The sequence below is a fragment of the Panthera pardus genome, unplaced genomic scaffold (genome assembly GCF_024362965.1).
Source record: "Panthera pardus isolate Hobbes unplaced genomic scaffold, ASM2436296v1 HiC_scaffold_15, whole genome shotgun sequence".
Taxonomy (NCBI): domain Eukaryota; kingdom Metazoa; phylum Chordata; class Mammalia; order Carnivora; family Felidae; genus Panthera; species Panthera pardus.
The window spans coordinates 540,869-566,894 of NW_026526710.1; the positions used below are offsets into that span (position 1 = coordinate 540,869).

At 65.4% G+C, this 26,026-nt stretch overlaps 1 protein-coding gene across 1 annotated transcript in view; it reads left to right on the forward strand.

Moving 5' to 3' along the window:
• The window catches only part of NCOR2 (nuclear receptor corepressor 2), a 212,555-nt gene that overhangs the window by 167,034 nt on the left and 19,495 nt on the right, over positions 1 to 26,026 (forward strand). The window contains 13 exon segments of the mRNA XM_053901929.1: positions 1,898 to 1,948; positions 2,928 to 3,555; positions 10,367 to 10,487; positions 11,443 to 11,599; positions 15,603 to 15,764; positions 16,770 to 16,909; positions 17,623 to 17,725; positions 17,897 to 18,001; positions 18,323 to 18,426; positions 21,874 to 22,024; positions 24,165 to 24,305; positions 24,582 to 24,668; positions 25,287 to 25,582. Coding sequence (XP_053757904.1) covers positions 1,898 to 1,948; positions 2,928 to 3,555; positions 10,367 to 10,487; positions 11,443 to 11,599; positions 15,603 to 15,764; positions 16,770 to 16,909; positions 17,623 to 17,725; positions 17,897 to 18,001; positions 18,323 to 18,426; positions 21,874 to 22,024; positions 24,165 to 24,305; positions 24,582 to 24,668; positions 25,287 to 25,582 — 2,246 coding nt within the window.

Sequence of the window (26,026 nt, forward strand, 5' to 3'; positions counted from 1 at the left end):
TGGGAAGGGGTCTGGGGACCGAGTCTGGCCCCCGTGCCGGTGGCTCTGGGCCTCTCTGGGCCAAGTTGGTGACAGGCCTGGCCAGTGGCCGGTGGGAGGGGCTGCAGACTCCTCTGGTCCTGGTGTTCTGGGTCCTGGCTTTACAGCCAGAAAGAAAAAAGGAAGCAGAAACCCAATCCCCTATTTAAATATCCTGCCAGCTAGCTGTCTGTGCGGACGGGATGCAGCCTCGGTGGGAAAGTAGAAGGAAGCCAGACTTCGGCTCGGCATTAAGACCAGAACAGACGGTGCCCAATAAGAGAGCTGTGTGGTAGTGAACTCCCCGTCACTTGTAGGGCTTACCTACCCCTTCAGGGTGGGGGCGGGGGGAGGGCCGGTCTGGTGGCTCTGAGCAGATCACGTGAAGCAGGGTAGAAAACCCCGCGCAAAGGTGCGGGGCGACCGTCCCATCTCATGAGCTCGGAAACCGAGGCCCAGAGAGAGGAGAACCGCTCTCACGGGGTGTCACATAACTGGGAGACTTGGAGTCGGCCAACGCAGCCAGCATTTGCTGTGTAACCCTGTCCCTTGTGACCAGGATGGGGGAGGTCAGGTGGGTTCTGGGTCAGGGCCCGAGGTTGCCCCGACGGAACCTTCTAGAAAGACCAGCCGGCCCCAGCAGCATGCCAGACCTCTCCAGGGGACAGGCAGCGTCCAGGCAGAGATGAACCGTCTGGGGAGGGAGGAGTCATCCTCCGATCAGCGTCTCTGTAGCGATCATGGTGTCGCTGTCGTAAACAGAGTAGCAGCCTTGAGTTAATCCCTTGAACTGTCACAGTGACCCAGTGGGATGGGTGCTCTGGTCACCCCGTTTACAGATTAGGAAACTGAGCCACAGAGCGGTCACCCAGGGCCTGCTTGGGGACCAGGGCTCAGACTGGTCGGACGTCTGGACCCCCAGGCCCTTTCCGGACCTACTGACTAGGCAGCACTTTGAGGGCGGGCCCCGCCATCCGAATCTTCACGGCCCCCGTGCTTGCACGCACGCTCGCCCCTGAGGACTCCTCATGGGCAGAAGCCTCTCGATGAGGCAGAGGGCCTGGCCGTAAGTGCCCATTTTGTAGATGAGCAGACTGATGCTCTGGGAATTCAGGGATCTAGCCCCCTACGCCCCGACGTGTGTTATCTCAGAGGACGGGAGTGACATTGCTGGAGTCAGCAGGCAGGGGCAGGCACACAGACACTGGGGTCAGCTCTCTCCTGCCCCCCTGCAGTGTGGCCTGGGGCGCGCGACTCAGGCTCGCTGTGCCTCAGTTTCCTCATCTGCAAAGGAGACGATGCTTGTGCCGGTCTTGGTGGCCTGCTGAGGAAGTGAGTCACGGGCGTGAAGGGCTTTGTGCAGAGCTCAGCACCCACAGAGGCCCTGTGTCGCTGTTGTTTTGGTTATTATTTCTGGAAGCGGTAGGCCTCGAAGGGAGGTCAGAAGTGGGAGAGGCCGGGGGGCAGTGGGGGTCGTGAAGGCCGAAGGCCTTTGTCCGGGGCCACGGCAGCCCCGGCCGGCCCGGCTCTATGGCTGGGCGCTGGGGTGGGGGCCCGTCCTGCAGTCCTGGCCGCCTCTGAGGCCGGCGCCCCCACCCCCCGGGGTCCTGGGAACCCAGAGCCAGACGAGGCCAGTGACTTGTCCAGAGACACCCAGGAGTGGGTGGGACTGGCGGGACCCCGTCATGGGCCAGGGCCGCTGCGGACCGTCGGGGCTGAAGGGAGAGGGTGCGTCGCTCCAAGCCGAGAGCTGCCATGGCTCCTCCCTGCCGCCTGCCGGGCCCCAGGCCCACTGCCGGCCCGCCTCCCTGGCCGCCTCCTCTCTCCCGCCTGCTGCTCCTGCCGCCTTGCTTCTAACCCTTCTCTCCCTTCCTTCCAGCCTTACACGCCTCTGGGAACGAGGTGCCCAGAGGGGAATGCAGTGGCCCAGGTACGAATGGAGCCATCTGGCCTGGGGGTGGGATAGGGTTAGGGCTGCCCGGGGGTACGGGGCATCCTGCGGTCGCCCGTCTTCAGCGAGGGGCCCCAATTCTGTGAGCATGCCTCTGTGAGTGCCACCATTTGTGCTGTTGCTGCCTCTGTGCCCCTCCCCGGCTCAGTGTCTGTTCCCCGTGCTGTTCCCTGACACACTCGTGCACATCTGTACGCTCGGTTCCATCGTCTTGTTGGCTTTCATCGGTGCTTCCATTCGTGACTTTTATGTCGTTTCATTCGCCAACAGCAAGTGCAGGGGTTCTCAAATGTCCCCGTTTTACACAAAGTGGGGGAAATCGAGACCCAAAGAAGTGGCAGGAGTGTGTTTTTTTAAGGCTGAAGAGCCCAGTCAGAGCCTAGCTGTCCTCGCCTTTCGTCTGTACCCACATTGGGCCACTCGAAGAACGTTGCTGGGCACCTGCTGTGTGCCAGGCCCTGTGGGATGGGATGGGGGTGCTGAGGCTTTCCCCCCTTTCCCCTCAGTCTCCTCAGAGTTCATGGGCCCCTTTTACGTTGTCGTGGTGATGTAATAGCAGATCATCACCGAGCGTCACCCTGTGCTGCCACACCTCCTGGCTTACTTTCCCTGTGAGCTGGGAGTCGCTCTCCCCACTCTACGGATGGGGAAAGCGAGGCCCAGAGGTAACGCGCATTACCGTGGCCGGGCTTCCAGCGTGCACGCAGACAGGGACGGGGCGCTAAGGCCGCAGCCCTGGCCGCACCGGGGTGCCGGCGACCCCAGGGCCCGGGCTCCGGGGTCGGCAGGGGGGCAGGGCAGGGTACCCAGGTGTGTAGGAGCCTTGATGGGGCAGCTGCATCCTGAGATTGTGCTTTGGAGCCGGGACGGGCAGGTCTGGCCTTGAAGAAGGCCGCCCCTGCCTCTACCCCTGTGCCCCCCGCACCACTCACCCTCCTCCTCCCCACCCCTCCCGCAGCCACCGTCAACAACAGTTCTGACACCGAGAGCATCCCCTCCCCCCGCGCCGAGGCCGCCAAGGACGCGGGGCAGAACGGGCCCAAGCCCCCGCCTGCCCCAGGCGCCGACGTGCCAGCCCCTGAGCCGCCCACACCACCGCCGGAGGATGCGCTGGCCCCCGCCGAGCCCACTCCAGCCCCCGAAGCCGCCGGCCCGCCCACGCCCCCACCGGCACCCCCATCGCCCACCGCACCCCCTCCTGTGGTCCCCAAGGAGGAAAAGGAAGAAGAGGTTGCCACGGCCCCCCTGGTGGCAGAGGAGGAGGAGCAGAAGCCCCCCGTGGCCCAGGAGCTGTCTGTGGACGTGGGCAAGCCAGAAGAGCCTGCCGAGGCCCCCCCCACAGAGCCCATCAAGAGCGAATGCAAAGAGGAGGCCCCGGAGGACGGGCCCCACAAGGGCAAAGGAGGCCCTGAGGCCAGCGTGGAGGCCGCCCCCGAGGGGGCCCTCAAGGTGGAGAAGAAAGAGGGCGGCGGCCCTGGGGGCAAAGCCCCCACGACCAAGGGAGCAGGGGCCCCCCAGGACAGCGACTCCAGCGCCACCTGCAGTGCGGACGAGGTGGATGAGCCCGAGGGGGGCGACAAGAACAGGTGAGCGGTGGGCACACCGGGAGGCGGCTTCTGTCCCCCGCAGAACCTCTGTGCCTGCCCTCGGGAGCACGGCCCGGCTGGAGGAGGGGGCGGTCGAGGGGGAAGCGCGCCGGGCGGGGGCGGGGGGGGGGCTGGCTTCCGGGGCTGCAGCACGAAGCCCCGCGACCCGGGTGGCCGGAGGTGTGCCGGTGCGGCCGGGGCCCTGCCACTGTGCCGGCGGCTGGCCGTGCTTGGTGCTCTGCACCCCTACCGCTGCCTCCGTGTCCGTGTGCCGTTTTCCCCACATTTCTTTCCCTTGCGAGGGCACCGTCCTGGGATTCGGGGCCACCTGAATGACCCCATCTGAACTTGATCACGTGTGCAAAGAGCCTGTTTTCCAAATTAGGTCACGTTCACAAGTCCCTGGCTGTTAGGACTTGAACGTGTTTGGGGTGGGGTGGGGGTGGGGGTCACAATTCCATCCTTAACAGGGCCAGTGCCAAGGTCCGGGGGTGGGAAGGAGCCCGTGTGCTGCGGGCAGAGTGACGGAGCGACCCAGCGAGGGTCAGCTGGCCGTGCCAGCTCCTGGCCCCGTTCTCAGGGGAATGCTCTGCTCAGCCGGCTGTGACTTAGGCTCTGAGAACAGCCAGCTGCCAACGCGGGGCGATGCGCGGGGGTGAGAGAGGCCTGCCACGTCCCGGCGGACAGTGGTGCGGGTCTGCCTGAGGCTGCTGGTCGCAGGATCCCGAGGTCCCTGGCGGCTCCTGTCCCGTCCGCCAAAGGTCTGGGTGCAGGCGCTTGGGGCCCGTGTCCTGGCTCCCACGGATTGAGCTGTTGAGGCCGCTCTCCTGCTAGGGTGGCCTGGAGGGACCCCGTGCCGTTTCTCTTTGGACGCCACTGGTTCTGAGACGCGTTCCTCCCTTTCTCACTTTTGTCTCTGCCCCTGGCACAGGATGGTTCTCACCCCAAGCCCCGGAGCACTGGATTTCAGCCACTTTTGGCACAGATGCTTGGGGACCCTGAGACCCTCGGCCAGAAGCAAAGCTCATACCCCGGATTCGGGGCCGGTTGCGGGCAGCTGAGGGCAGAGGTACAGAGGCCCACTCCCACCCACATCTGGACACTGGAGGAATGTTTTCTAGTGAGGCAGGCGGGTCATTTTTATTTTGACTAAAAACAGTGCGGTCTGTTGTCTCTCCTCTCCCGTCTCTCGGAAAAGTTCTGGGCAGAGCGAGAGGGAGGAAAATCTGACTTTCAAATCGCCGAGTTCACTCGGAGCCTTTCCTCTGCCCCGTGATTCACCTTGGGGCACGTTAGAATGGCAAGTTCTAGAACATTCCATGGGGAAATCAGATTCATCCAGAGCTCGTTGGGTCCTCACACGTTCCACAAAAGGAGGTGAGCCATGTTGTCCCCAGGTTTCCGTCTCCAGGGGTCCCTGGGGGCCACCACCGGCAGCCTCACCCCACCTGTGTCAGGAGGGGGACAGTCTGGTGGGTGGCCCTGTGACGGGCAGAGGCCGGGCCAGCTTCCGGGGGCTCAGAGCTCCTGAGCTTGCCCTTGGAAAACAGTGCCCTCAGTGGAGGATTGGGCCCACGGCCAGGGTCCAGCCACTCCGCTCGCTCTTTGTGCCTGGGTAATGGGGTCAGGGCGGACTGCTCCCCACCCTGCTCCTGCTGGCCGTGGGGACGGAGTCATGGAAACATATGTTTCTGCTCTTAGCGGGAAGAGTGCTGAGCTCATGGGGCAGCCGTGCTGATAAGCCGCCTCCCGGAGTGTGTTTGGGCTCACGTGGCCTGCCCAGACTGGGGAGCTGGGAAGCCTGGGCTCAGCCCCCCTCACCCCCTGGATCCCTCTGGCCAGGCCCGAAGGCCCCGCACCCTCAGCAGAACAGCCCCACCCGGGGAACGTGTCCTCCCCCTGCCCCGTCCTGCTGGGTCTGGCTCTGTCCCCTCTTCCTGCCTGGACGTCCAGCATTCGATCCCCGGGGAGCAGCAGCCCTGGGCTGGGAGTCAGGACACCTGGTTTAGTCACGCCCTGTGTGACCGAGGCTGGGCCCCCGCCCTCAGAGCCAGGCTGGACTGAGGCCAGCTCGCTGACCTCTTCCTGGCTGGCCGCCTGCCACCCCTCCCTCCCCCCCCAGCCGCGGCCGCGCAGGCAAGATGCGTCAGAGCAGGCCCTGGCAGCCAGGGCCTCCCGGAAGGGCTGGCGGGACGGGTGGGCCCCCGCACGACCCCAGGTCCTGGCCGCCCGCCCCCCGCCCTCCTTCCCGCCTGGCGGCCCTGGTGTGGTGAGCCGGGCGGCCCTGGACGCGCCCAAGATGCGTGTGGTTCTGGCCCCCGCCGGCCGACCTTTGGAGGGAGGAACCCTATTCTGCTCTCGCTGTCTGTCACCTTCTGCAGGCAGCTTGGCCGGGAGTTTTCTTGGCTGCCGACCAGAGATAGTGGCCCCGATTGCAAAGCCTAGAGCTCGCCTGCCCTCCTCTGTCCCAGTTTCCAGAGAAGGTGCCTTGGCACTTTCTCGTGGGCTGGAGACCTCGGAGAGCCCCTTCCCCTGGGCCTCAGTGTCCCCGCTGCGGGCTCACCGTGAGCAGCACAGACGGGCCTGGTGCCTGGCTCACACATGCTAGGTGCTCAGCGAACAGCTTGCCGCCTGTGGGTCCGCTGCGGGAACGCTGCAGGTTTCCTCCAAGAGCCGCTGGAGTGTGGGTTCTTCCACTGCGCCCCTGAAATTCTGCAAGAATCCTACCAGCAGTTTCCCTTTCGTTGCTTTATTCCATAAATCACCGGGCACCAGTGCGCGTCAGGCGCCCTTCTAGGTGCGAGGGATGCTGGGAACAGAACAGGCGAGCCCTGGTTCCAGAGCGCTTCTGCTCTGGTGGGAGCGGCCAGCAAGGCACGGGAACATTAAAGGGGCGGAACAACTGCTCCTGTGATGAGTGGGTGATGGGAAGATCGGGGTGTGGGGAGCAGTCAGGGAGGCCTCTCTGAGGAGGTGGCGTGGGAGGGCGATCAGAGCCGGTGGTGGGAGGTATGGGCAGGAACAGGCGGTGGAAAGGCCCTGTGGCCGCATGAGCTTCTGCTCGGTGGAGGCCAAAGAGGCCTGCGGCGGGGTGGAGCGAGGGAGATGGGCAGGGGAGAAGGTGACAGAGGAGGTGACAGGTTCCCTCCCTCTCCAGCCCCAGCGTGGCAGCGAGGATGGTCTCAGCCTGGTGATAATGGGGAAGCCAAGGGGGGCACTAGCGAAGAGGGGCGCCCTGTTGCAGACCCAGAGCGTCCCCAGCCCCCTGTTGCTCATCGGTCACCCCCGCTCCAGCCCTGGCCCTCCAGCGTGGGAAGGAAACCCACAGTGACTGGGAGATCCCCTGTCCCGCTCAGCCCAGGGTGCTGCTGTCGGTATTCTGTGTGTGTGCTCCCTTGTTCCCCCAGAGAACAGTTCCCGGTGGCAGGGGTGGGGAGGGGGTGACGGTCCTCATGCCCATTTTACAGATGAGGAAACTGAGGCACAGTGGTTCAGTCATACGGCTGAAGGTGGGATTCGAACGGGGAGCGTGAGCCCTGAACTGCTCCCGGCCGTGCTGCCGCCTTCCCCTGCCTCTCCCGGGTCACATGCCTGGTGCCAGGCTCCGAGAGCCCCGCCCCACCCGGGCCTCCCGAGAGGAAAATAAAAGCTGCTGTCTTCCAAGAAAACAAAGGAAAGAGAACAGAGGCCCAGCCGCCCCTGAGGAGGCTCCTGGAGGCGGTGCTCAGCCGCTGTGGCTGCTGGAACGAGGGGAGGTTGGGAGCGGTGGGAGCGCCCGTCTTCCCGTGCCTTTGGGGGTTCCAGACCCTGAGGCCTGTGAAGGACTTGAACCCAGACCCTTGCTCTGGGATGCCACCCTCTCACAGTGAGGGGTGGGGCTGGCTGCGGGGCGTGGCGCCCGTGGCCCCAGTCCCCACTGAGCTCCTGCCTCACTCTGTGGGGGTGCCCAGGCAAGAGGGGTCCGGGTCTCCATGCGTGCCCCCAGCGCTTGCTTGTGGAGAGCCTTAGAGGGGCAGCCCCTGCCCTTCTGCCCTCCAGTCTGACTTGCCCCTCCCTGGGTGAGGAGGTGGGGAAACCAAGGCGGGCACAGGCACCAGGGGAAGGCCCTGGTTCACGGCCTCGTTGGCGGGGACCAGACGCTTTGCTTTATGCGTGTTCTAAAAGCGTTTACGCAGACACAAAATGTTACTTCTCAACTTTAATACTTGTGTCTGTGTTTTTGTGTATGCGTCAAATACGACATCTTACTGTTCCTGGAAGCAATACGGTTAATCAAACTCTTGATTTTACGGCTAGCGTACAGTACGTTCTTTTTTTTTTTCTTTTTCTCTCGTGACAGCTTTATTGAGATACAATTCACATAGTGTACTATGTAGCCGTTAACGTGTACAGCCGAGCGGGTTTCAGTCTGTTCACAGAGGTGTGCGGCCATCATGGCCATTGAAGCCCAGAACGTTTCCGTCACCCCACGCCCCCACCCCAGAGAAACGCTGTGCTCCGCCCCCCTCCCCGCGCCGCCCCTGGCCCCCGGCCCCCCACTCCCCTAGCTCCTGTCTCTGGGTTTGCCTCCTCTGGGCATTTCATCCCGGTGGATTCATGCGTGTGGCCTCTTGCGTCTGGCTTCTTTCGCTTGGCACGTGGTTTTCCGGATCCTCCCGGTACTTTCTCCTTCTTTCTTATGGCTGGTTCCTATTTCACCGTGTGGACGGACCACGTTTTGTGTATCCTTGAAGCCGATTTTGGGCCCATGGGTGGTTTCTCACCTTTTGGCTGTGGCCACAGCGCCTCCGCGACCTGAGCGCACCGACCTTGTGCGTGCGTGCGTGGACCCGTGTTCTCAGTTCTCCTGGGCAGACGCCCCCAGAGTGGGGCCGCCGGGTCAGACGGTCACCGTCTTGCCTTTGCAGTAACTGCCAGGCTTCTTCCGCAGCGGCTGCAGGGTGTTCGTTTCTGGGTTCAGGTTAACAAGTGCCCGTTGGTTTCAATGGATGCTGGGAGGCGGAGGGGAGGGGAGGCCGGGTGTGGGGGCCCTCGAGGCAGGCGGGGAACATCAGGACTGCTGATGGCCCGGGTGCTCACGCCCGTCGGGGTGCCTGGTGCAGGGGGGCAGGGAGGGGCAGCGGCCACAGGGGAGGGAGGCCCGAAGCCCTCGGAGCATGAGCAGGGCAGGTAGAGAGGTGAGGGCGGGCGGGAGGGGGAGCAGGTGGGGAGGACCGTGGAGGCCGGCGGAGCACGGAGAAGTCAGGACGACCTTCCCCTGCGCGCCAGGGGCAGCCCCGGCGGGCGTCACCGCGTCTGTCGCTGCTCAGCCGAGCGTGTGGCAGATGCGGGCGGGAGGCGGTACCCGCAGGACGGGCTGTCATGGCCGTGGCTCGGCGGCTCGGCCACCACGGAGAGCAGAAGGCGCCGAGGCCTCGAGTCGGGTGTGCGCCCTGTTCCGTGCCCAGGAAGGAGGCACGTTTACCTCACGGCTGGGCGTCTGGCTCCGGCTGCTGGGCGCAGAGAGCCGCGAGCCACGTCCTCGTTGTCACGGCTCTTGCCTGGAAGGCAGCGGCTGTGGCTTACGGTCTGCACGTGGCGTCGCCTGACCCGGTCACGGCACACAGTAGGGGCTGTGCCCACGGGACCCTCTGGCCGTGGGACCCGGCCCCAGCTTTGCCCCCCCCCCCCCCCGCCCCCAGGCGAGTCCCGGCCCAGGGCCAGTGCCCTCGCACGCCCTGATGGGTCACCGGTGGCGTCCCGCGGGCAGAGGTTGGATCCTGGGTCTCTCCGTGCTCCTGGGGCACAGCGCTGGGTCTGCTGTATGCTCAGCAAGTGCAGGTCTCGGGAGGGAGTCAGGAGCTGGGCGGGAACCTGGCAGCCAAGGTCGGTAGGTGAGGGTCAGGCTGGGGCAGACTGAGATCCCACCCGAGAGACCCCTTGCCAACGAGAGAGGCGGATAGGGGTTGTGGCAGCTTGCTGTGCCCAGTACTCTGGGGTTTCCTGGAAATCCCTGAGGACTTCCTGAAGGAGGTGACGCCCATGAAGAGGGCAGGCTGTGTCTGGGTGCCCCTGCACGGGCGGGGCCCCGTCCCTGGCATCCACTTGGGCCCTGCCAGGTGCCCAGTGCGGGTTCTCGGTCGTGTGTGTCAGCAGCAGACGAGGCGACCGTGCTCTGTGGAATGAAGCACTTACGGGCCCGGTTCGGCTCGCGGCCGTGCTTGTGGCTGATGGGCAGACAGGTGCATGCTGACCGGGCCCTCCACACGAAGTTTGCAGCCTGCCTGCTTTCAGTGCCTCAGAAGCGGTGGGCCGGTGAGGTGCGAGTTCTGGTTCAGTGGGTGGGGTCCCCGGCTCCTGCCTCCAGTACGTGGGGTCCACTCAGCTCCACGCCGGGCACCTGAGCCTCCCCTATTTGGGTGATGAATAATCTCCCTGAATCTCTTAAGCTCGCCGAGCCTTAATCTGGTTGAGTCTTTGGCTTTGCTGCAGCTCTGGAAGAGCCCTGTGCGGCGCGGGCCCTGAGTCTTGGCTTCCCTGGGACTTTGCTTGCCTGGGGCTGTCTCAGGGGGGGTATTTAGTCCTGGCCTGGGCCTCGGGGCTGGGCTTGGAGCGGGTCTTGGCTCCTCACGGACCCGGCCGGGACCAGAGGAGGGAGGGAGGAGTCGCCTGTCCCCGTTCCCCACCCCCCCGAGTCCTGGTTGGTCTCCTCGGCCGGGTGACCCTGGACATTTGCCCCGCTTCTGGCGGCCCCCTCTGGTCGGGTCCTGCAGGGCTGGAGCCCGGAGAGGGCAGCGGTGAGCCTGTGGGCTGACGCTCCTCTCCCCCTCAGGCTGCTGTCACCACGGCCCAGCCTCCTCACCCCGAGCAGTGACACCAGAGCCAACGCCTCCCCCCAGAAGCCGCTGGACCTGAAGCAGCTGAAGCAGCGGGCGGCCGCCATACCCCCGATCGTGAGTGCCCGGGCGCCCCTCCCGCACCCCAGGACTCCTGCGAGGAAGGCAGCAGCCCCCCACGCGCCCCACCTTCAGCTCCGATTCAGGGAGGCAGCGCAGGAGGGCGGGTGCCCAGCTCCGGGGGGGCGGGGGGGGGGGGGCCAGCACCTGCAGCCTCGCTCTTCTCGGCCCTTCCCGGCAGCCTCCTGTTTCCTGGAGAAATCCCCATGGAGATGAGGCGGGAACAGCTCCAGGGCTCTGGCGGGCATGCAGGGTGGGGCTCTGGAGGAACCAGGGAGCTTGCGGCCTGCGGGTCTCCCTCCTGCCCCAGTGCCCGTGAGGGCCCTTCCGCCCCGAGGGGCCGTGCCCACCGTGCCCACCTCCGCCCTGCCCCCCGAGGCTTCTCCAGAGCTCCCCCAGACCAGGGAGGGCAGGACATCCCCTGGCTGTCTCAGCACCGTGGGCAGAAAGGTGGGGCCTCCCCTGTTCTAAACAAGAGACCCTGTGGGAGGCTCCCCAGGAGAGGCTGTGGGGAGGCTCGAGGCCGCGCAGGCAGCCCCTTGGAGGAGCCCCCTCGTCACAACGGCCCGGCCTCTGCCAAGGCCGCTCCTCTCTGAGGAGGTGTGCCCGGGCTCCCTGTGTGCGGCTGGGGGGCTGCGGGCTGAGGGGCTTTCGGAGTGAGGGGCACGGGGCGGGCCAGGCTGTACGGCCAGCTGCCGGGGCCCAGCGCGGTCCTGCTCGTCCGTCCCGACCTCCCAGACCCGCGGAGACTCAGGGCAGGGGGCACGGGCGGCCACACCCCGTGCCCTTTCTGCAAAGACCTACCCTCCCGCCCCCTGAGCTGCGTGCCTTTGGACACCTCGCCGCCTTGGCCTTCGGGCTTGTCACCTGCGGGGGGCCTGGAAGGCTTTCCCCGATCTCTGTGGCCCACGGACGGCCTGTCAAGATACTCATTTCCCCTCGCTTCTCTCAGCAGGTCACCAAAGTCCACGAGCCCCCCCGGGAGGACGCGGCTCCCCCTGCCCCCCCGCCACCACAGCACCTGCAGCCGGAGAACGACACCCCCCAGCAGCCCGGCAACAGCCCCCGAGGCAAAAGCAGGAGCCCCGTGCCTCCTGCTGAGAAGGAGGGTGAGTAGGTGCCCGTGGCCGTGGTGGAGAGTAGGGGGGCGTGGGGGGCACGACGGGGACAGGGACGGGGACGGGGATGAGGGCCGTCTGTGCGCGTGGGCCGGCTGTCGCGGCTCCGAGCCTGTAGGGGCAGGCGAGCCGGGTAGGTGAGCGGAAGCGGTGGCGGCGAGGCAGTGGGGCATGCTGGGAACGGTGGCGGACCGGGAACTCCTGGTGTGAGGCGGGCACCTGCTGGCTTCTGCCGAGTCACCCCGTGGCGGTGCGGGCCTGCCGTTGTTCTTCCAGAGGAGCCAGGAACCCGTGTTTTCACGTGAGGTCTAGTCTCTCGGCACTGGCAACGTTAAAAGTTGTTCAAAGACGCTGTGTCTGCACGTAAGCGCGTCTGTGGTGCAGCCTCGGATTCCACGGGATTCCGCCCACGTGTGAGCTTCTAGAACCGTAGAGGAGGCTCGGCGCCCAGCTGGCAGCGGCTCTGGGCCCCGGGCCGGAAGCGCTGCCCCACTCCAGCGCTCACCCTGACCTTGCTCCGGGCTGAGGTCGCCGGGTCCAGCGGGGAGCCCGTGGGGTGATTCCCGGAGCGGCTGTGTTACAGCAGCTGCCCGGGGCGCGCTTTGCTGCGGCCGCGGGAAGCTCAAGGTCAGGAGACGGGCCAGGCGTGGTTTCTCTCCGCCTCACACTCCCCATCGGGCCCAGGAAGTTCCAGGCCCGGGTCCCCGAAGGGGCACCCTTCCCCGTTCAGCCTGGCGCGCGGTGGGTCGGTGCGCATCAGAGGTGCTGGGCGCAGTTCCTCCAGGGGCCCCCCCGTGCCGGGCCAGCCTCGGCTCCCGCTGGCCGCTCGAGGGGTCGGAGGGCGGGTGCCACCCGCACCCGCTTCTCGCGTACAGAGCCCTTCCCTAGGAAGCCGGATTGGCCCTTGGCCGTGGGCCCCCTTGAGGGTGCTGCTGTGCGCCTGCGTGAGAACAAAAAGCAGGGCCGTCCCTGAGGGAGGGCCGCTCCACGCTTCCCACTAGTGACACGGGCCTGCCAGACATGCCCCGTGTAATCAGCCTGCCCCCTCGCCTCCCCGCGTCCGCTCTCCCCTGCTGCGCGAAGTGTTAGACGCCACCCACACGGGGGGTGGGGGGGGGCGGGGGTGCATCCTGGCCGGCACGCAGGCTGTCTGCTGGCCACTGGGTCGGGACACTTGTTGAACACCTGTGATGGCCAAGTGCCGTGCCAGGCGGCGGGGAGTTGGCAGTGAGCAAGGTGAAGGGATCGAGGGCCCTTTTTGTGGTTGAGAAGGACGTTAAGCCAGGACACACACAGAAAGAAGCAAGACGACTTTGGAGTCGTTCACGCAGTTAAAGAACGAAACAGGGTCGGGGAGGCTCAGAGGAGGGGTCTCTGTGGAGGTGAGGAGTCGGTCATGGGAAGATGTGGGGAAAGGGCATTCATTCCAGGCAGAGGGAATAGCACATGCAAAGGCCCTGGGGTAGGGACAAGCTTGGTGTGTTTGGGGCGCTGCCAAAAGGTGGATATGGGCGGTGAGGGGGTAGGAGAGAGGATCAGAGCAGGAAAACTGGGGCCCGGATTATGTAGGGCCTCGTAGGCCATGGTGCCACAGGGATTCTGTCTCGGGTGTAGGAGAGGCCTCTTTGGGAGGCATTTTGATGTGTCTGTGCTGTGGGGAGTAATCTGATTTATGTTTTGGAAAGATGTCCCTCTCTCTCTGGCCATTGTTGAGGAGAAAGGGCCACAGGGAGTTGTGGGCAGATGGGGGAGGCCACCGTGCTGCTCCCGACCGGCTGTGGTGGCAGTCTGCACTGCAGGGGTGACCACGGAGGCGGGGAGTTTGTTTCAGAGGCAGAAGGCAGCCGGGCCTGCTGAGGGACCCGAGTGGGGATGAGGGTGCGGGGTGTCTGCCTTCTCCCGGGACCCTGCCAGCCCCCCACGCTGGGACCAGGACGCCTCACTACGGGGAGGAGCCGGGCCTGGCCCTGGAGAACATTCCAGGCTCGGGGCACCAGCCCAGGGGTTTGCTGCGTGGCAAGGCCAGGGCCCCAAGCAGCTCTGACCCGTGCCGGATCTGAGCAGGGCTAGGCCACCCTCGGGTGGCCGGGCATCACCCGGGGCCAGCCAGGACCTGCTGGGACAGGTCATGGGCGCTGTCCTGAGTGCCAGCACCGGTGGTTTCTGATTGCAGCGGGACGGGGGGGGGGGGACGGGGGGGGGGCACTGTTTTCCTGGAATGGCTCCCCGCGGCAGACAGCGCCCCTGGCCTCAGGCACCATTCTGGTCTCTCGGGAGCTCCCCTGCTTCCTGGCTCCTGCGTGGGCTCCCCCGGGGCCAGCTGGAGGAACAGGTTGTCTCTCCAGGCCCCTGGCCTCCCGCCCAGGCTGGCCCGGCCCCAGGAGCCCCCCAGCCCCCGCCCCTGCCCACCACAGCCCAGGCTGAGCTCCAGGAGGCGGGGGTGGGTAGCTGCACGAGCAAGGCCCAGGGGGGGTGTTCGGGCCAGGCCCCGTGGGGGCGCCTCCGTCGGGGGCTGTTGAATCCGTACACGGGGTTGTTCCCCACATCTGCGACCCCCTCCTGTGGGCTGCCCGCCTCACCAGGGCATGGGTCCGGCGGGGGCTCGGTCTCTCGTGGGAGAGATGTGGAGAATCCAGAGCAGCATGGCGGGCCTCACTGCTCCGTGCTGACGCTCCCGTGGGCCTTCGGAACCTCCCTGCGCCGTCGGAGGTGGCCCGAGAGCCGACACCTGCCCGCTGTGCCTGCCCCAGGGGTGGAGAGTTTTGGGGTTTCCCAGTTGTGTCTCCTGCCTGGCTTCTCAGCCACTCACCTCCCCTAGTCCCTGAGCCAGTTCTCAAGGGAGAGGTTTGGAGCTTGGGGCAGATTTCAGGAGAGTAGGAGGTGGGCGGGCGAATGCCGTGACCACAGACCTGGGCCCCTGGCCTCTGGCCACGTCTGCGGGGTGTCCCCAGGCCTGAGAACCTGGGGCCAGCTTTCATTCGTCTTCCTGTGGGCACAGTGCCTAGTGAAGGTTAAGGTCACAGTCTGTAGCCTGACCGCCCGGGCTCGAAGCTCCTTCCCCTCCCAGCGGTGGGCCTTTGACCTGATGACTTTGCCTCTCCTGGCCTCAGTTTTCCCAGCTGTAAAATGGAGACGGTGATAGTTCCGTTTAGGGTGCAATGAGGATAAACGAGTCGGTACACAAACAGGGCTTCGAGTGCCGGCTCGTGGGAGGCTGTGGGAGGGCCCTAGTCTCCTGTTCTGTTATCTGTAGCTGCAGAGGCCAGGAGGTTGAGGGTTCAAATCCCGACTTGGCCACGTATTTGGTGGTGACCTTGGATAACTCCACTGATGTGTCTGTACCTCAGTTTCCCCCTCCATGCAGCAGATCTGGTAACCGTCTCCTTCTCGCAAGCTTGCTCCTTGGATCCATGCTGGCGGGATGCTTAGCACAGTGCCTGGCACACAGTACGTGCTCAGCAAACAGGCGGCCATGGTGGTCGTTGTTATCCCAAGGGTCTGCACCTCCAGTCGGCCCTCCTGCCAGGGCATACGTATCGAAGCAAGCCTTCGTCATTGTGCAGAGGCCAGCGAGCTTGTTCTAGAAAGAGCCGGAGAGTCAATATTTCAGACTTTATGGGCCAGACGGTCTCTGCTGCAGCTACTCAGCTGTGCCGTAGACAGTAAATAAACGGGCGGACGCGGCCATGCTCCAGAGCAAGTGTCCATACAGAATCAGGCGGCAGGGCCCCCAGGCCACCAGCTCCAGGCCCTGCTTTGGAGGTTGGTCCAGGGTCCCTCGCTTGCCTGGCACACTGCGGCTTAGAAGCTCCCTGGGATCTCAGGGGCTCAGGGCGGTGCTGGCCTGCAGACTTGGTGGGCTCCCGGCATAGTCCCCCTTACTATTGGCCAGGACCCCATCCTTGCCCAAGGCCAGTCCTGTGGGCGCAGGAGAGCCTTGTTTGGGCGGGGCTGGCCAAGTACGGCTGACGGCCCTGCCTCATCCCCTCAGCAGAGAAGCCTGTGTTCTTCTCGGCCTTTGCAGCTGACGGCCAGAAGCTGCCCACAGAGCCTCCGTGCTGGACGTCGGGCCTGCCCTTCCCTGTGCCCCCTCGTGAGGTGATCAAGGCCTCCCCGCACGCCCCTGACCCCTCGGCCTTCTCCTACGCCCCGCCTGGTGAGTAGCTCGGCCCAAGCTCTGTCGGCCAGTGCAGTCATTGGGTGCCAGCTCTTGGCACTGGTTTGGAGCTGCGTGCAGAGGGATCTTAGAATCTGATGGGACCCAGCAAGAGGGATGGTCTGGTCGGTGAAGGGAAAGAAGGGGGTCTTTTGAGATTAGAGAAGTTTGCAGGATTAGAGTCGAAGCCACTGGCAGTAGGGAGCCATAGGAGGTACTTGAGCTGGTGAGGGGGCAGCCCTAGAGTGGGGCTCTGTCTTCCACCAGTGACTTAGAGCTAGAGAATGGGCAGGTGGAAAGAAAAGTCTGGGGGGAAGGGAGGAGGGGAGGGACCTGCTTTGGTTTACAGATACGTTCAGCCCGGGGTTGAGATTCTTTCTGGGTCCTCCAGTCCTGCCGGGCCCCGCCAGCAACAGAAGTAGCACGTCTGGGGCCTGCTAAGGGCTGTGATGTCAGCAAAGGCCGTCCTAAGCAGAGCTGATCCCAAAGCACAAGTGGGATAAATGAGCCAGGAGCAAAACAGGGCGAGACAGGCCAGGCAGAGGAACTGCATGTGCAGAGGGTCGGAGGTAGGAAAGAGCGGGAGAAACGTGAGAAACAGAATCCGGCTGCCTTGGTGGAAGCTTGGTGCCCAAGCTGTGGGTCCGGGGAGACCACAGGCACCAGGTTGGGGGCACCTGAAAGCCGTGTCAAAGTTTAAGAGTTTACCCTGGGGGCAGTGGGGAGCCATGGAAGGTAAACAGCAAGGGGAGGATGTGAACCAGTAGGCTTTTCAGAATTCCTTTGGGGGGAATGGGCTGCTGTTGGCGGGGGAGGGGGTAAAGTGGGAACGGGGAGACCAGTTAAAGGGGGTCCAGGCTGGAGGTGAGGGGCTTAGACGGGGGCTGGGCTGTGGCAGGGTGGAGGGAGGCTTCCTTAGGGAGGGAAGGGCGCATGTGGACAGGCGCCTGTGGGGGGTGGTCTGTCTGGTAGGGGCCCTGTGATGGACAGGCGTGTGCCCTACAGGTCACCCACTGCCCCTGGGCCTCCATGACAGCGCCCGGCCCGTCCTGCCTCGCCCACCCACCATCTCCAACCCGCCGCCCCTCATCTCCTCCGCTAAGCACCCCAGCGTCCTCGAGAGGCAAATGAACGCCATCTCCCAGGTGAGGCGGGAGGGTCAGCACCCCCCCCGGAGCATCTGTGTGGCCTGGTGCCCAGAGAACAGCCCCTTCCTCTTTTGGGGTTCAGGCTTTCCGTCTGTAAAGCGGGGCATTGGAAACAACGGTGCCTCGGTGGAGGCTGGGCACCCGAGGGGCCGGGGTCATCTCTGTGCCCTTCGCTGCTAGAGTCCGAGCGGGCTGGAGTTTGCCCCAGGACCTGGGGACTCGGGCAGTCAAGAGCACGGACTCTGCAGGCAGACTGTGTGGCCTTGGGCAAATTACCTAAACTTGCTGTGCCTCGGTTTCCCCTCCGTGAAACGGAAGGTCGGGTGCACTAGACACAGCGCGGGGTGAGCCGTCTGTGGCTGCCTGCCCCTTCGCCTCCCTGATGTATCCGCCTGTGCGGGGAGGGGTGGGGGCCAGGTGTCCGCTTTGCCCCGGACCACCCATGCGCACCGTTTCCCTTACGCCCCACCGGCTCCTGATGGCCGCTTCGCAGGTGGGGGGATCGAGGCCCAGGAGAGCTGGGGACTTGTCCGGGGTGACTCAGCTGAGCAGCGGCCTGGGACTTGAGCCCCCGGCTCCCCGCCTGCGTGCGATTCCGGCGTCCCCCTCCCCTTGGGCTCTCGCAGAAGGGGCGTCAGGACGCTCTGGCTGGGCGTGTGGCGGAGGGACTGCGAGGGCGCCCGTGAACCCGTGACCTCTGCCCTCCACAGGGAATGTCGGTGCAGCTCCACGTCCCCTACTCGGAGCACGCCAAGGCCCCTGTGGGCCCCATCACCATGGGGCTGCCCCTTGCCATGGACCCCAAGAAGCTGGGTAAGGATCTGGGCCCCCCACCTCGGTGGCCTGGGCGCGGCTCCAGCTGTGCACGTTGGGGGCTTGAGGGGAGGGTGCCGAGGCCCGGCCCCCGGGTGGGGCCGAGTGGGGGCCGTCCCCCCAGGCCCCTGCACCTGTGCTGCGTGGCTCACCGCTCCCACCCGTCCCCAGCGCCCTTCAGCGGAGTGAAGCAGGAGCAGCTGTCCCCGCGGGGCCAGGCTGGGCCCCCGGAGAACCTGGGGGTGCCCACAGCCCAGGAGACATCTGTGCTGAGAGGTGAGGGCGTGAGGGGTGGGCGTGAGGCCCGGATCCTGCCCTGCGTCCCTAGCGCGTGCCCCTCTGCTCTTCGGAGGAGGGTCGAGGCAGGAACGGGTACTTTGATCCCAAATCGGGGGGTCATCAGCTCCCACAGGGTCCAGAACCCCGTCTTCCTGATGGTTTACCTTGCCATTTAGGACCAGGGGGACCTTCTGCCCCAGGGGAGACCCCAAGGGGGGACTTGCCGGTCACCAGGAGCCCAGTCTGGGTGGCTTTTAGGGCCGGGACCTGGGAAGGGGTTGTGGACACCCTTTATGCCCCGCGTCTCGTGTCTTCTAGGGACATCTCTGGGCTCGGTTCCGGGAGGAAGCATCACCAAGGGCATCCCCGGCACGCGGGTGCCTTCCGAGAGCCCCATCACGTACCGCGGCTCCATCACCCACGTAGGTGTCCCGGGGCACCGCACGAGGGGCGGGGGGAGGACCCGCGGGCCGCGGCTCCAGACGCGGCCCTGACGGCAGGCAGAGGGCCGTTCCCTCTGTTCCCCCTGGTGCCACCGCATGGCACCTGTCTCGGTGGGTGTGATGGTGTCCTGGGCACAGCAGCTCGTTCCGTGGTCGTTTCTCTTGTCTGTGTGGAGCCAGGCGCCCCAGGTGCTGAGCAAAACGCAGAAGTGGCTGCTCCCAGGGGGCCGGCTGGGTAGCCGGAGGACGTAGGCCGGGGCTCACAGGCCGTGAGAACGGGGCAGGTGACTTCAGAGTGCCCGGTGCTCCAAACTTCCAAACTGAGTGACATACCATGATTCAGAATGCCCGGGGCTGCTGAGGCCACACTGACGGGCAAGTTGGGGAGACTTCTCGGGGGTGAGCCTCCTGCAGGAGTCCCGGAATAGCGAGTGGGCGCGTCTCCGCGCGGGCGAGGGCCAGTGAGGGCCGCGGTGCCTGGAGCAGGGAGTGGAGGCCACCTTCAGGCTGTTTGCGGACAGGTGCTCCGCACTGTGGCCGAGCCGGCCCCCACCCCTGGGGGGAGTCGGTCACGAGGCCCTCCTGTGATGCAGATGGGGGCGGCAGGGGGGGAGCTTGGTTCTCCACCTGACCAAGGCCGGGGGCTCCCTGTGCGTCCGGGACACGTTGAACCCTCTCCTCCCTGGCCAGTGAGCACAAAGTGTGGCACCACTGGCTCCTGGGGTCCTTAGCTCCCCGGGCTTTATTTTCCTTCCTTCCGCCCAGGTCCAGACAAGATGCTTTATGCTGGCACAGAGCCCGTGCTAGGATAGCCCATTTTATAGATGAGAAGACTGAAGCCCAGAGATTAAAGCTGAGGTCACATGGCTAGTGAGCAGCGGACCTGGGGTTTCGTGCCCAGCCGTGTCCGGCCCTAGAACACGGTGCCGGAGAACGAGGAGCCAGAACACACGTGTGGGCGTGCCCCTAAGTACACGCACAGACACGCTCGCATGCACAGACACAGGCACAGACACACACGGCCGGACAGGCGGGCGCACAGACGGGCTCGCGCGACACCCCCCGCCCCACCCACACGCACGTTAGAGGCGCCGCATCCCGCCATAGGCTGGGCGGCAGTGAGGCGTTTTCGACCCCGGTGGCCTCAGATCAGACCACAGAGGGGAAGGAAAGCTGTAGGTTTTGAAATAACAGGCTTCGGGAGGCAGCCTCGCTGAGTGCAAAGAACGAGCACCCGGGGCAAAAGTCAGGCCGGGGTGTTCAGGTCCCCGCTCTGCCACCCACTCACTCGAGCAGGGGACGGCCCCTCCTGACTCGGTTTCCCCTCTGGGGAAAAGCACTCCTCCCGGAGTCTTTCTCAAGGGGCCGGTTGTGATTAAAGGTCGAATTCCGGGTCCCCTCGGAGCCCACCTGCCCCGGGTTTCCCGGCAGCTGTGACCCACGCCGTCTCGGTCACTCACACCCCGTCGGCTGTTTTTCGCAGAGGGTGACAGCTGCCAGAACACGTGGGAGTCAGACGCTCCCACGGCCTCGCTTCCGGGTGGCGGTGGGGAAACCCGGCACGGACCACAGGCACGCGCACGCGCCCGTGAACCCAGCGGGCGTGCCGCCCCTTCGCAGGCTGGAGGAGGCCCCGGCGCGCTGTCCCCCCTGGGGCTCCTCCCGCCCCCGGGAGCGAAGTTCGCTGGGGTCCGCTCCGGGAGGCTGCAGGCTCCCGTCCCCGAAACAGGCCGTAGGCAAACAGTCTCCCGCCCGCACGGGTTTGCCCCGTGTGTCGTCCCCAGGGGCGGCGTCCGCAGCCCTTCGCGTCCCGTCCTCTGCTGAAGCCCGGACCGCCTTCGGTGCCTCCAGCAGAGCCCCTTCCCACCATCCGTTGTGGTGTCTGCTCAGCCACTGCCTTCCCCGAGAGGGGCCCGGTCAGAGGCCCGGTTCTGATGGCGCCCGCCCCCACCCGGCTAAGGGCTGTGCTGGCAGCGGCCGCCTCTGGAGGAGCCTGTCCTGACAGCTTGGCCCTGTTGGGCGCCCCGGGTGGGACGCCCAGTTATCCCCCAGCTCTACCGGGCTGCGCGCAGATGCTTCCCGGGGGCGGGGAGACCCCGGCCAGAGCCTCTGCTGGGGGAAGCCTGGGGAGGTCGTCCGCATCGAGAGCGTCCTCCTGTCCCCTCCTCGCAACGCAGGGCCGGCAGGAAAAGCCCAGCACGTGCCCTTAGCCTGCGGGGGGGGAAGTGTCTCAGCAGACGAGTTTCTCTGGGGATGCTCGGGGCTCGCTGGTCCGGGGCTTGGCACTCAGTAGGACCCCCACATCTGTGAAATGGCTCCAGTAATCTTAGGAAAAGGAGGAAAGAGACGTCTCGATTTAGGGCGAGCTTGTCTGTGTCAAGCGCCTTTGAGAATTACAGATGCAGAGGTTGTTCCCGTTTTGTGGACGTACAGACTGAGGTTCAGAGAGGCAAAGTGACTTGACCCAGGCCACCCGGCAACTCGTTTGTACAGCTGCTGTTTGACATCCAACAGTCTGACCCGGTTGGGGGTCAGTACCTGATCCCCACGCTCATGTTCTTGGAGGTTGCCCAGGGCAGGATGGCACTCCCCGTGGCTGTCTTCTCTCTGCTTGGATACCTCCCCTCGTGGAGAGCTCACTCTACGGCCGTGGTTCTCCTTTGTGGGCAGCTCTGCCTCCCAGGGGACGTTGGGCAACGTCTGGGGACATCTCGGATTGTTACGCCTTGGAGAGGGGCAGATCGGGGAGGCTCGGTGCTGTTCTGGCATCTAGCGGATAGATAGTGGGGGTCCTGCTACGCATCTCACACACCCAGGACGCTGGCCCCACGCGTCATAGTGCTGGGGTTGACGGACCCTGGTTTGGGAAACCGGGGTGCCTGGCCCACGGTCACAGGCACAGTACAGGGACAGGATCTCAGCACCCCCATTAGTTACTGTTGGTGCTTAACACGTCAGGGCTCTGAGAAAGTAAAACCCATACAGTTCAGGTTGGAACACAGACGCCAGGGCCGGACGACCTGGGTTCCAATCCCAGCCCTGCCCCTCCTTAGCCGGTGGCCCCGGGTGAAGTCACCTAACCGCTCAGTGCCTCAGTTTCCCCGTCTGAAATAGGCATCACGACCGTGCCTGCCTTAGGATTGTTGCCAGGATTAAACGAGTTAGTAGGTAGAAGGGGCTCCGTTCCGCGGCGGGCGCTCAGTAAGCGCACTTAGGATTAGCCTTCCTGATGTGGTGCTGTTCCGCCGGGCTTTGCCTCCGCCTTGGGAGCAGCACGTGGATGGACACACGTGTGCGCTGGTGGACCCAGCACGTGTGTGCATGCACCTGTGTGTGCGCACGCTGGACGCACCCGCGTCGTGCCCGCCGAGCCCGAGGGACCCCCGCGTGGAGCCTGCCGGCGGCTCACCCGCTCCGTGCCCGCAGGGCACCCCGGCCGACGTCCTGTACAAAGGCACCATCACCAGGATCATCGGCGAGGACAGCCCGAGTCGTCTGGACCGCAGCCGGGAGGACAGCCTGCCGAAGGGCCACGTCATCTACGAGGGCAAGAAGGGCCACGTCCTGTCCTACGAGGGTGAGTCCTGTTGTTAACAGCCCCGAGGAGCTGGCGGGGCGGCCTGGGGCCAGCCAGGCCCTCGACCTTCCTTCCCGTCCGTGGGAGTCTATCAGTGCTGGGAAAGAACCTTGAGACGGAGGGCCGAGGGGGGCGCTGGAGGAAAGTGGGGCCACGTGGGGTTTATGGGGAGCCCAGCGGATGCGGCCCCCCGCTCAGAGGGCTCTCAGGACACCACGTGAGATGCAGATTGTGAGTGCTGGAAACCTACTTCTCCAGCCCTGTCCACTAAACCCCAGGCTTTGGTGTTTCTAGAGCTGCTCAAGAGAGGAGGGTCCAGAAAAACGTGGTGGGGGTAGAAAGGCAGCCAGATGCCTTTGGAAAACAGATCTGGGGAGTTGGTGCCCTTCCTGAGTGGTCGAGAACCAGGGAGAAGCCTTTCGTCCCCACTTTACGGATGTACAGTCACAGCGGTCCTTCTCTCTGGCCACCCTCTGGCCCCTCGAGAGACCGGGAGGCTTGGGATCGGGGGAGCAGGGTGTTTGGCCCATTGAGGTGGCTTCACCGGGAGCCGGGGCTGGGTCAGAGAGCGGAAGCCCGGCAGTTCTGGCCAACACTGAGCTCTGAACGGCAGCACACGGGGGGCCGGCGGGAGGCGATGGCCAGAGTGACCCTCCACCTCCCCTTGCCTCCGCCCCCTCTCCCCTTCTATGTTCAGGGCCCACAGCCAAGGCACCCTGCACGGGGGCACTTGGGGGTCCAGAGCCGGGATATGAGGTTCCTGGCGGCCTCGGGCACCCAGGGCACTGGAGCAGAACGCAGCCGATGGGCGTCCCTCTCAGCACTGAGCACTCACCTCTGCTCAGTCCCTGGCACTGCAGGGCCCTAAATTGCTTCTCCTCTGGCGAGCGGGCGTCTCTTTTCCTCTGTGCCCGCCCCGCCCCCTCGGTGCTGGCCAGGAGTGGAGGTGGTGCCGGGTGGCCGCGGGACGGGCCATCGGCTGCGTGTTTGGGGCCAGCGTCGGCGTGTGGCTGAGGGCCCGGGGAGGGGCTGAGGGGGGCCTGGGGTCGAGGTGTGTGTGGGCAGGGAGGGCACAGGCTCCGCTCGGGTCCCCGGACCGGTTCTTGAGCCCCTGTGGCTCTCGAGTGGTCATGTGCAGGATGCGGGCACACGAGGCCTTCGAGTCCCTGACGTGCTTCCTGGAGCTGCGTGGCGAGTGAGGGCGGCGGGCCGGGTGGAAGGCGGCAGGGGGTGGGGACGGGCCCCCCCCGGGCAGCCCGGACGGCGACTGGTGCGACAGTGGTGGACGTCGCCCCGTGTGGATGGGAGGCCACCAGCCAACTGCTGATCTGTCCTTTTATATCATGTACTTTTTTCCCATTTTGGTCTGAAACCACCGAGTTCAGATATCAGTGATCAGTTCTCAAGAAAAGCAGCCCAGTGTGTCTGCAGGCCGCCGGCCTGTAGCCTCTGGAGCGGACTCCGGGTAGGAACAGGGGGCAGGGCTGGTTCTCGGGGGGCGGCCTGGGGCCGTGGGGAGCTTACTTCCGACACCCCGGCCTCGGCCGCCCTGAGGGGGAGAGGCTGTGGGCGGGGCTCCAGCCTGCCGGACGAGGCCGGGCCTCTGTCTTCTCAGACCCCGGGCCTGTCTGGGGGGCCCCTCTGGGCTTCTCCCGGCTTAGCAAGGCCACGTGTACCACGGCCAGCCCTCCCAGATTGTACACTCTCCCCACGTGGACTCGTAAGGCACGTCCACGCTTGTACACACGTGTGCACGAGGACACAGGCACACGGGTGCGTTTGCACGCACGGCCTCGCTTCGTTCTCGGCGGCCAGGTGTGTGTGTGTATGTGCACACGCCCACACGTGCACACACAAATGGTCGCACGCTGCTGCTGGAACTCTGCTCACACACGCGTGTGCGCTGCTGTTCACGTCCCAAGCCGGCACCCGTGTGAGGACGTGTTTGCGTGCACACCCACGTGGCCACGTGTGGCCGAAGGCACGCCCCTGAGACGGTGGGTCGGGGCTCAGGCCCTGGCAGGACTGCCCGCTGGGGTTCCCCGCGAGGCTCAGCCGGGCCCTGTGGCGGGGCCGCGTCTCCTGTCCCCGGGCCCTGTGGGCCGCCAGCCCCCCGCCACGAGCGCGGTCTGCTTTCCAGGTGGCATATCTGTGTCCCAGTGTTCCAAGGAGGACGGCAGGAGCAGCTCCGGACCCCCGCACGAGACGGCCGCCCCCAAGCGCACCTACGACATGATGGAGGGCCGCGTCAGCAGGGCCATCTCCTCCGCCGGCATCGAAGGTGGGCACCGGGACCTGGTGGGGGGGGCCTTCCCAACTCGGTGCCTTAGAGCGCCCCCTGGAGGGAGGGTGGGGACGGTTGGCCCGATTTTCCGGAGAGGAAACCCGGGGCTGGGGTTGGCTGAGGTCAGTCTGGAGGCGGTCTGGAGGCGGTGACGGGCCCCCCCCCCGTCCCCCACCAAGAGGGTCCGTTGCCAGCGCCCCCGCCATCATCGTGGGGACTGCTTTCAAGTGGCCACGGGACCCACGTAGCCCTGACGCGGTTGCCCCCCTTCAGGTCTCATGGGCCGGGCCATCCCGCCGGAGCGACACAGCCCCCACCACCTCAAGGAGCAGCACCACATCCGAGGCTCCATCACACAAGGTGCCAGCCGGCCACCCGCTGCCCTCAGGGCAGCTCTCACGAGCCCTCAGAGGTTTCCCTCCGGGCGGGCAGGGGCGGGGAGCCGTGCACACGTACGTGAGCTGTACGGGCACGGGCTGAAACAGAGCAGGGACGCTCGTTCCTTAGAAGCGCAGAGGGAAAGCAGATTACCAGCCGCCGCCCTGCCCTCGCGAGGTTTGCTGAGCCTGTTTCGTGCTCGGTCCTCACCAAGTGCCGCTTCGGCGCTGTCGTGTGAGGCCGGCGTTACCGCTTACTGGCACTCACCGGCAGCTTCCGTCGTCACGTCACCCACGTTGTCGCGGCTGGTCGGTGGCCAGCCACCTGCTACGGGCCCCATCCCGTGCTTTCCGTCTGCAGTATCTCACTGAACGTGCGCGACTCGGTGAGGGGTTTCGATCAGTAGTCCTGTTCTGTATGTGAAGAGACTGAGGCTCGGAGGCTCAGAGAGGTCAGGTCACGCGCTCAAGGCCACACGGCGGGTGCGGACTAGAAGCCAGGTCGTCTGGCTCCAGAATCACTGGAGGGCGGAGACCCCAGGGTAGGACGGGGCATGGTGGGGCGCAGAGCCGAGGGCCAGCGCCCTGTCCTCCTCGGCAGGGATCCCGCGGTCCTACGTGGAGGCCCAGGAAGACTACCTCCGTCGGGAGGCCAAGCTCCTGAAACGCGAGGGCACGCCGCCACCGCCCCCGCCCCCACGGGACCTGGCCGAGGCCTACAAGGCCCGGCCCCTGGAGGCGCTGGGCCCCCTGAAGCTGAAGCCGGCCCACGAGGGGCTGGTGGCGACGGTGAAGGAGGCCGGCCGCTCCATCCACGAGATTCCCCGGGAAGAGTTGCGGCGCACGCCCGAGCTGCCCCTGGCCCCGCGGCCGCTCAAGGAGGGCTCCATCACGCAGGTAATGGGCCGGCTGGGCAGGACAGCCGCTTCCCTGGCCTCTACAAATGGGGAAACTGAGGCTCGGCCTCAGTGGGTACCTTGCCCGAGATTACACAGCTGCTCACCACTGACCCTTTGCCGTGTGCGTTCCGGATTCTGTGCTGAGGGCTTTATATCCGTGACCTCGTTGAATTGTATTTACGCCCTGTGGGGTCTGTAGCCATTATCCCCATTCTTCAGCTGGAAGGACTGAGGCCCAGAGAGCCCAGGCAGCCCGCTACAGTCCCCGAGCTCACCGTGAAAACAAATGGCTGCTGCTGTCTGGGTTTTTGTTACGGGCCAGGTGCCGCCTGAGCACCTTGCGTCGTGCCCTGTTTAGCCCCCGCAGCCACGCTCTGAGGGTCTCATTTTATCGGTGTGTAAATGGAGGCTCAGAGACGTGAAGTGACTTGCCCAGGGTCAC